The following is a 10,928-nucleotide window of genomic DNA, read 5'->3' on the forward strand; positions in this document are numbered from 1 at the left end:
CTCACTTTGATTTGCATTGTAGTCCATGCTCAGAATGCAGAATGAAGCCTTTGACTCTTTGGAGAAGTCTGTATTATAATAAAACAATTATTTTGTATATTTTATTCTTTCCTTTGGAGTTGCGAAGAAATGTGCTATTACGTTTCTAAGCAATTGGATTTAAAAAAAAAATGGTTTTCACCTTGAAGGTGCTAAAAAAGTAGTCATAGTTTACACTGAAGGAGAAACCAGAACCATATTTAAAGTCCAGAATGTCACTGAGAATGTCACTAAAGAGCTGCCAGAACACCCTAGCATCATGACAATGGGCAAACTTGGCTTGGATTTGTTTAACAATTGTTTGAATCTAGTTTCAGGATGTATGTCTGTCATGGGAGCTTGACGCAAGCCTCCATAATCATATTCAGTCTTTGAATCACTGAAAACGTCTTACAGTTCATTTTAATCTTTTTCCACAGGCTCCCAGAGGTCCGGATCTCAGACAACGGACCTTATGAATGCCATGTAGGAATCTATGACCGAGCGACACGGGAGAAGGTCGTCCTGGCATCAGGGAACGTCTTTCTTACGGTGATGTGTAAGTATAAATGCACTTCCAAAATGTTCCCTTCTGTATTTTGTCTCCATCAGGCTTGTGGAACAGCATGCACTAATTTGAAACCATCTTCAAACAAGAGGATGTAACTGTACAGTATATTCAGGATTAAGTGGACCATAATTTAGTGGACTTTTGGCATCATGTAGTTGACAGGAAAATGGCGGCGTTGCATCCAAAAGCTGACCCCCAATCTCTTTCGTTGTCCTTTAACTCGTCGCCGGAGGTTTTGAAGTGCTTTTGTTATTTGGAAGTCTGCCGTATTTTCTCTGTTAGAGCTTGGCAGGTTGGTCCAGAATGGGCTGATCATTAAGGCTAACTGTCTCCATGTGATAAGGACCTTTGAATGGGAGGTAGAGTAGCGTCTGTGTGTGTGTTTGTGTGTAATTCATAACACTTCACTTTGAACTTTCCCACTTGCTGCTTATATTCATGCTGTGCTACAAAGCATCATTTGGGAAAATCGGAGGCGATGAAAATGCAAAGATTACAAAGAGAGCTGATTTGCTTTTAATCGTTGTACGCATGTTCCCATCTCTTATTTATATTTTTGGTAAGACTTTATAAGAGCTTCCCTAACTTTCATAAATAAGGCATAAACAAACCTTATTAGAACATTATCTAATGCTTTGAAGATCGTAATTCTACAGTGAAATAGTTTAAAATGTAAAATAACTTTATTATATTCATATTTGAAGATAATCTGCTACAGCATGGTTTCCCAAATGGGGGTTCAGGAGTTGATGAGAAGCTAATAATTAATTATGTTGAATGTAAAATTAAGATAAATAAATGGGGCTGCATGAAAATTGCAAAATAGTTGCATGCTACTATCAAATCAAAGTCTGTAATTGAATTAAATAAAAGTATATATTAAAAGTATATATTATATATATTCTTTTTTTTTATTTTAAAGTACAATTGTAATTTCCAACAGTAATATATTTCTAATTACCGTTAAAACGATTTTATAATTCAAATAATATTATTATAATCATCATCAACATCAGAGAACATACAAATGTGTTGTTAAATTATTGAAATAGTAATTTAAAACTCATAGGGTTGGCCAGGCAGTAACGTAATGACAGCCGTCCTATCTGATGTCTTGGTTCATCCACTAGTCTGAGATGTAGCTTGGCATTAATAAGGAACCTCATTATTGTTAAAATTAACAAATAAGAAAGTGTGTGGTCCTCAGGCTGATAGTTCTATCCTGGAAAGCTGCTGAGCTCTCTGATAAGACAGACTGGAAGTCGGTGAAAAGCCCTAGAAGGGCTGATGTGAATAAATATACCCCTGAATAAAGAACGCCACTTCCAGCCCCTTGAGCTGGAGAACACAACCCAGTAAGAACGAATGACATGCTCGTCGGAAGCCTTGTCGATGGTAGAGTTGATATTAATGGGCTGCTCTTTATCAATACGAGATGTTTTGAAGAATCTAGCTTGTAATTGGTTAGGAATCGAAGGAAAGTGTGTGCGCCTCATCTAGCTGAAACTCGTAAATCCCTACACCTCTACAGGGGAAGAAGGAAAGCCTCTAACATTGTGGCTAATTGCCATCTAAGCTAAAACAGAATTATTCATAACCTATTAGTGTGGCTAGTTCACCGGGTGGAGGGGAGGAAAAAATCATGACGAGTGACAGAATGAAAATGAGTGAAAAAAGTTAATTAATAGGAAGCCTTGCGCAGGCAGTATTTTAATTTGCTAAAGGACGTCATAAATAAGAATGTCCGTTTTAATTAATTTTTGCCAAGAAATTCAATCATTTGCTTTTTAGGCCTAGAATTCAAAGTATTGGGGTCTCTGAGACTCGCCGTCATGCTAATTCAAAAGTCTGGGTTGACTCTACCATGAACTTCAACTTTAGAAATGGTTTATTTTGGGAGGCAGTGTGATCAAGAATTTGAATGCGGTATGAGACACATGAGCTTTGACACATAAGAATTCATTAAAGCCCAAAGTATGCTTCGGTTTTGCATATGTACACCGGTGCTTGACACATGCACGCTAAAAGTTTCATCCTTGTCCAGTGTCTGCACTTTTTCTCTCCAGTTATGACCGATAAAAAACATACTGTACTTGTTTAAACTAGAGTTTCAGGTATCTTTTAACCCCCTCACACAAGCGCTTGTCAATGCGGGCATCTGCAGTAGTTTGTTTTTGTTGTTGTTGTCATGTCTCTTTTATTTATTTTCAGCTGTGAAACAACGGCCTGGGCCAGTGTTGCCAACTTGTGGACTAACTCATTAGTGCAAAAGAAAATTAAAGCCGTGATTAGAAATGTTATAGGTACACCATGCTAATGATGAAAATTACATTACTGTAGTCAACATGTAAAAAACAAAGTATAATCTGGGTTTTATAAATCACTAATGACACCATTTATTTGCACGTGCTATATGCATTTTATTTGACAAATCATTTATTTTCATGAAGTTGTCCATGATCAACAGAAAATATACACTTTGCTTTCTATTGAAGACAATAGTGTTACATGAAGATTTGATAACTGAATAACATAATTTTGAGAATATGGCAAAATTAGCTTCATTTAAATAGAAATTGGCATTTTTGTATTGAAAAGAATGAGCGTGATTTCATTTAAATTCTTACAGCAATATGTCAGTGCATTTTGCAGCTGGTTAAACTGTTGTAGCGAATCAGCTCAAAGGGGGAATATGCATAATTAATCATAACTAGTTATAATTAATTATAAATATTTAGATCTGCTGTAAGTATTTACTTGACCTCTCAGGGTCAACTGTCTGTCAATTCTAAGAACGTTAATTTCCTGGTTAAGGGAAATAACTTTCTTACTGTACAATACTACACAGAGCATGTAGCAAAAATCTGCATGATTAGGGACAAATATAACAAATAGTTGTGTGTCTGATTGGTCCAAATGCTACACTGTTTTGCAGGCTGTTAGCAGATAAGCCATTGGTTTTGCAGGAAAATATTGTTTAGTGATTCGCCCCTGTGTGTATGTAGGAAGTCATTGGCAAAGGTCACAGGAAAGTGACACAACACATGTATGCAGCCGTACATAGCTGCTTGGTTTGATGGTATCTTTCTATATAACCATTTTCATGGCCTTTCTGTGATATACAAGGGAAATTAGCATTTCCCCTTTTAGTCAGTGTTGAAAATGTGCTCTGATCTCTCACCGCTGGTGTTTTTCCTGTCATTTGCCATCGATTGCCTTATCATCGACAAACAGAGATGTCCTCATCTCATTATAATGATGATGTTTGTGCTTGCTTATTTCATAATAAGTCTGGTCCACATATCTCCAACTGCATTTGCCAACACATCACAGGCTGACAGGCTCCCAATGTCAGCTTTTACTTGTGTATACTTCTTGCTATTTATTTATTTGAAATTGATGCATATAATTCCTTTCTAGAGGCTAAACAGTATGCTAAACTGCAGCACTTGAAGTAGCATTTAATACCGGAAGACATGACCTTAGACAAACCTGTGAAGTAAGTCAGCTGAGCAAGTAATTAGTTCAATTAAATGCTATATTCAGTAAAAGTAGTCCCGCTGGCTGTAAATGCTTAAAGTTGAAAAGGCTTAGCTGAATTAAGCCTAATTAATTTCTTTTGTCCACTACCACCTTTTAATTGTCATGAAGCAAATTTAATGAACCAAGCGTAATTGAGAAGAAGACAGTGAAGCCAAATGAAAGTGTTAGTAAAGTGTGCTCCAGGTTACATATTACGAAATACATGTGTAACTGGTGACATATTGCCAAAATCTTGGTTATACACTAGTGTTAAGTAATATTACCATCAGTGCACTGTAAAATATTGGACTGAAAAAAAGGATTTAACAGAACACATTTTTCAAAATGTCATCTTTTTGTATGCAGAAGTGAAAACTGTGAATTTACTAAGAATTTCAGCTAGTACTATTTATTTGTACATTTTGTCTGCATTTTACTTGAGGGTAAGTAAATGATGACAGAATTGTAGTTTTGGGATGAACTGTCCTCTCACATTTTTTGCTTTTAAACCCTCTGTCAATTTCTGGCTGCTTGGCTTCATTTATAAGTACGTTACTGGAAAAGTTAGCATCAGCAATGAGCACTGTTACTAGTAGGCAGAGTTTTATGTAAGAAACATGTAACATTTTCTATTGATCATGACAGCAGTTACTCATCAAATGATGAAGAAAAAGATCCACACTTTCTGTATTTTATGAGCCTACTCAGAACCGATGCTGTAGAAACTTTGCATAGTATGCTAAATTGCAGCGGCTTCTTTTATAATCTAGCTCTCTGGTCTGCAAGATGGAGAATGTGGCGTGCAGATTGTGTTCAGCACCAATTTTCTGGGTGTGTTTGCACTGTTACCTGATTTACATAATTATTTTAGTGAACCAGGCATTAAAACAGCACACCAGTGCATAAAAACAAACAACACTATCAATGTGTGCGCAACTCATTCTTAGTACATTTTTCCCCTAGGGCACAAAAGCAATCAAGGCTCAAGGATCGTGCCTTGCTAATTCAAGTCTTCTGGTTACCATTAAAGATTTTTAAACATGGCGATAGGCTACACTGCTAGCAAACAGGTCTTTAGGAGGGAAATTGAATGTACAAACTGATTTATCTTTTTAGTTCAGTTTAGTGAAAAATATAAAATATTCAAAGTGCCAAACCCATCTATATATGTCTACATTTTGTGTTCACATCACGTAACTGTGCGAATACTTTGTTTTAACCTTTACAGAGTGCAGGAAGGTAATTGAGAGGACATCCTTCACGAGACATGAGGGCCTTATATTTATATACACATTCAAAAAAGAGAAAACGAGAGAGCTGGAGGCAAAGAGAACGATGAGCCGTGGGGTGCTTGGGGAGCAATTACTCCTTCATCTCATAAACTGGTATTCACTTCAATTACGGTGCCCAACTTTAATCAAGCAGTGTGTATATATAGCCGTGCAGCTTTTATAAATGGAGGAATTAATGACACCTTGCTGCAGCACAAACATGAAGGAGTTTGGAGACTGTGTTTGGTGCGGGAGCAGCTGTGATGGAGGTGGGGGTGGTTGATGGATAGCTGTAGAGCGTCTGTGAGAGTTTATGCACGCACAGTGATCCTCATATGTTTGGGCCCAGACCAAGAGATCCAGGCCTTGTCCTGAGACCGTGGAAGGATGTCTGTGCCAAAAGGCCAGGATATTGCTCTTGAGGACAATGTATTCATAATATTCATCTCTAAACAGGCGTAATGTACGCAAGGTTACCATGGGGTTCCAGTCCTCTGTCTTCATCTGGCTTCTAAGTAAAACTCATCATTCTAAATCCATGTGCTTCAATGTTCCCCGTTTCCTTGAAAGGCCGCTGGGTCATCATTCGGACATTCCGGTTGGATCCTACCTTTTTCATCATATAATGAATGGTTTGAAAAGCATCTGAACAGGATGATAACATTTATAAAAGCTTAATTTTAGACATGATGTCTGACCTCCTGCCATTAGTTCTTTGATGGTGGAAAGATTTTTTTGCAGTTGTTTTGCTAGCTTAGCAGGAGTCTCATTGAAAAGAAATTGAGATGCTTTTGAAAGACCAATGAATTATTAAATCCGTCTGAGGGAGAACAAAAACAGGAGTGATAAGGGAAATTAAAAAAACATCATCTTTTCGTTGGATTTTCAAACTAACTCTTGCCTGTGCATTCTCTTAAATTAAACTAAAGATTTTGTGGCCTGTTTCCTTTCAAGTTTGAGGTCTTCAGAGGACACGTGTTTGGTGCCTTGTCAGTTCGAAGCCTCTGAAATAGTGAAGAGGTGAGATTTATTAATAATTTGTGCTGTTGCTACACTATGACCTGTCACCTTTCCCAGTCCACGTAGATCATTTGGCTTTTGTGTTGCTGAGAGAAAGCGTGAGGAGAACTGAGTGGTAGAAACATCAGCAGCGACCCCGAGGCCACATCACGAGTGTCCTTGCACCTGAGAATAGACAGTTAATATATCTTCACTCGCATACAGTACAAGTAGTTGATGATTTTGTAGAGAGCAAATGAAGATGTTGCAGACTTCAGCAATAACTGTATTATCTCTTGATTCTATTAGTTTCTGTGGAGTAGTTGTTTGTCAAATTTATGAAATAAAAGGAGTAAAATAAGAGGGCTTTTTAGAATTTTACATTGACTGAATGTGTTATTTTTTAGTTTTTTTAGATTTGTAATTGTTTAAATAATTTCCTATTTTTATATTTATATTACCTATCATCATTAACGTTCACTATCATCAAAACCTATAGTTATCCTATATTAAATGATAAACCACAGATTTTTTTATTTATCTGTATTGGTTAACATTAGGGCTGGACGATATGGCCAACATTTATATCACGGTATATTTCTTAATTTTGGTCGATACGATATAATTCCGATATCGATATGAACACTATTTATCTGAAATAGAAATCTTTTGTAACATTATAAATGCCTTTATCATCACTTTTGATCAATTTTAAGCATCCTTGCTAAATAAAGTTATTAATTTCTATAATTTCTTTCCCAAAAAATTGATAACAATTATACTGAATGGAATAGTGTATAATGTTACAAAAGCTTTTTATTTCAGATAAATGCTGATCTTTGGATCTTTCTATTCATCAAAGAATCCTGAAAAAAAAAATGTACTCAACTGTTTTAAATATTGATAATCAGCAAATCAGCATATTAGAATGATTTCTGAAGGATCATGTGACACTGAAGACTGGAGTAATGATGCTGAAAATTCAGCTTTGATCACAGGAATAAAGGTTTGATTGCTTGTGTCACATGAGAAAATAAATAATTTTGCCTTACTGATGCAGTAGCCTATTTAATGCGGGTGCGGTTCAGGTCGCGGTCTTTATGTCAAATGGGTCGGGTACATAATTAAATTGGTGCTGGCTGCTGTCGGATAACGGGTCGGATGTTCTGTTGTGTACTGCGGATGCAGATTTGCCAAACAGGACCCGTGCAGGACTCTGCTTTAAACTGCTTTGCGTCTCTCCGTCAGATAACCTCACGTGCATGATACGCCATTTATGGGTATTTCCCGGTATTTCCCTAAACCGACACGCATCAATTTATTTTGATTTATTTATTTTTTTTCAGTTTACGAAAATGTTTTTTGAAATATCAAAAATGTGTTTAAAAATCATATCACCGTTATTGAAAAAAATTATATCGCGATACATATTGATATTGAATTATTGTCCAGCCCTACTCACTAATAATATTGCGATACATATTGATATTGAATTATTGTCCAGCCCTAGTTAACATTGTTTATTTAGTTGTTTAAATGTTCTAATTTTTCTTTTTTATATATTTTTTATATATTACCATCATTTGATGCTTGCTTAAAATGTATGCATTCATTGTGACTAATTGAAAACTGCTCACTTCTGGTTAGGAAAAAATGTAAACGTGCTTTTGCAATTGAAGGCCAGAGGTATTAATTGACCTTTGACCGTCTGAGCGCATCAAGGGCAGAATGAACCTGGGGAGTGTTCAGTAGCCGTAATCCACCTGGCAGTATGGCTATATGAAGTGATGTCAAACCTTCTTTCTCTTTTAATTAGAAGATGATTCATTAACCCCCGATTACAGCACTATAGAGAATTGAATGCTGGATTTTTATGTAAAGGATAATGTACAGCCAAGTGTCAATTGATGTAAAATAACCCCAAAGAGGCTCAGGGTTTTTAATTACCCAGAAGGGGATTTTTATTACATTGAACCGGCTTGCTCCCTCTACTTTGGCTCCTTTATTCCAGGTTTGCATGTCAAATTAATGTGTTTACAGTGTTTTCATGCATTGTAGTAATTAGTGGTTGAAAACAACTAAAAATGTGCATGTTGTTAATTATAGAGCACTATAGAGGCGCATCTGTGCATTTTATGCCATGACTGTATTTCGTCCAGTGGACCGTAAACAGCAGACATTATGCAGATAGCAGCACTTACAACCAATCAAAGTGAAGTAAGGTTCCGCTATATGGGCTCTATTCTATGGGTTTTGTTTAAACCTGAATGCCTATCTAACATACAAGCAAACAATTAAAATCAAGTGCAAAATTTCATGACAAAGTATGGAAATCCTCCCCTCCACAAGCACAACAGCTTAATGAGCATTTATAGCACAAGCATTTATAAATGGGCCAGCAGGCCCTGAAGTGCTCGCAGATGTCGGAGCAATGTCGGTGGTCCCCATGTCATTTCATACCATGTATTCAAAGTGTTCACTTGACTTCTCACTTTAAGTATAGAGGAGCCAAAAGAATGACACACTGTGTTTGCTCTCCCATGCTGTGCTATTGTTTAGCAGATTACATTAGGAGTGAGTGTGCAATGCATGTAGAGGATCTGCTATTATTTTCCCTGCGTGAACTGAGAGCTGTTTATTAGAGTCTGGACGAATCCACTCCTGTGGATTGGTTGTTACTCAGAAAATGATGCCCAGCGTGGTCAAGGCATGTGACCAATAATGTGTACTTGGATTTGAGCAGAATAGGATTTTTGAAGGGGTCATTTCAATACTCTGTAACCCTGTGAGTCATCTAGGTAATATATGTTTTAGAAAATTACAGCTGCTGCCATCCACAGCAGGACGGGTACTTGAGATTTGTTTCAAAATATTAGTGACAGTTTCACACATTTCGAGAGCCTTCTCTGAAATGTGAACTTGAGGCCATCACTGCATGCAATTAAGCTAAAACTAGCCATTTATTTTTATAGACAAAGAAACTTAGTTGATCTGAAAAGCATTATTAACTAATTCAGTTATGGAAATGTGGTTTACTTGGGGCCCATGGCTCCTTTGAAAATGTCAAAATGTTTATTTGTTGTAGCCATTAAAGAAAATTAGCATTTGTCTGTATATATATATAATTTAATATTCAGTTTAATAAATGTGTTTTGGTTTTTCACACATTACAGCGTAACAGTGTAACAAATGAAAAAAAGTTACAGTCAAATTACTCTTCTGAGGTTCTCATTATTGAGTCATTTTCAAAACTTAATTTGAATCAGTGTCTGAACTGACTGACTCAATCATAAGTCATTTTCAGTCATGTTCCATTCCAAATGGACCATTGTTTTGCTTTTTGGGTAACTACAAAAGGATTCAATTAGCTAATGGATTAACCTGAATATTTCATTTTCTCCTGGCCTTTTGATTGATTGATTGATTGATTGATTTTCCCATTTCATACCTTTTACTGAGCCGGATAGCATATAATTAATCTATTTGCATTTTCAGTTAGTCATCAGTTGGCAAGTTGGCCTAACACTATAAATGGTAAATCTTGTTAGCACTTTTTTTTCCTTTTCAGATTTTTTCAGCATTATGTTTTAATTGATTAAGTATTGTGAAGTAACATTGAACAGTTACAGCATTAATAAATCTAGATTAATATTAATTTTGATTTAGGCTTATACATTTCACCCCAGTACCTCTGAACAACACCTACACTGAGTGATTCTGTCATTTCTGTTCAAAATGTTTGATTTTGCCATTGCCTTTCTAGGCCCTGTTAAAGGTAAACTAACTTTTTCCTCTTTCTTTGCCTGACTGCTGACTGCTTTGCCCCAATCCAAACTTTAAATTCAATGACAGTAAATTGAAATAATAAACATACCTTTAAACATTTTTTTCCTCTCTGTAGATCCTCAAAAGAAGGACTTGTGTCTCTTTGTAAGCTGTGTTATGGTGTTGAGCAAGTCAAGATCTCATAAGCTGTTTTAAAATTATGTTGTGTTGCAAACCCACAAATTACACATTATTATTTTTTTTTTATTTTACAAATTATATTTTTACTATTACAGTTATTCCCCAGCAGTGAATAAAGAAAAGAAAACTCAGCAAGGTGACATTAGGAGCTGAGCAAGGGTTCAAGTGTTCAGAGCAAACATTGTTTGGAGCCTGTGACCTTCAGCAAATTGAGAGATATTCATGAAAGCTTCTTAATAATCTCTGAAGTTTCATCTTCAAACACTGAGAAAAATTTGCCTTGACAAATAACCTTGGGTACGTATACCTAAGCCAGTGAGCACATGCGGGCACCTGAATATTTCATTTTCTCCTGGTCTGTGGATAAAATATAATTGAAATATATTAATTAATCTATCTATCTATCTACCTCCCTCCCTCTTTTACTGAGGCATATGGTATATAACTTACCTCTTTGTGTTTTCACTTAGCCATGAAGTTCTTTTTTCTCTCTCTTAGCAGATTGTTTCAGCACTCTGTTTGAAAGTTTGTATATTTTGGATAGTTCAGTATGTTTAGATAGTATTTTAGTATATACTGTA

At 36.1% G+C, this 10,928-nt stretch overlaps 1 protein-coding gene across 2 annotated transcripts in view; it reads left to right on the forward strand.

Annotated features, from left to right (window-relative positions):
- Positions 1 to 10,928, forward strand: part of igsf21a (immunoglobin superfamily, member 21a) — a 202,801-nt gene that overhangs the window by 142,730 nt on the left and 49,143 nt on the right. For both annotated transcript variants that reach the window (XM_016489867.1, XM_016489868.1), the window contains exon 4: positions 459 to 577. In XM_016489867.1, the coding sequence (XP_016345353.1) occupies positions 459 to 577 (119 nt within the window). The remainder of the gene's footprint in view (positions 1 to 458; positions 578 to 10,928) is intronic.

Source organism: Sinocyclocheilus anshuiensis, unplaced genomic scaffold (genome assembly GCF_001515605.1).
Source record: "Sinocyclocheilus anshuiensis isolate Anshui unplaced genomic scaffold, SAMN03320099.WGS_v1.1 scaffold1154, whole genome shotgun sequence".
Classification (NCBI taxonomy): Eukaryota; Metazoa; Chordata; class Actinopteri; order Cypriniformes; family Cyprinidae; genus Sinocyclocheilus; species Sinocyclocheilus anshuiensis.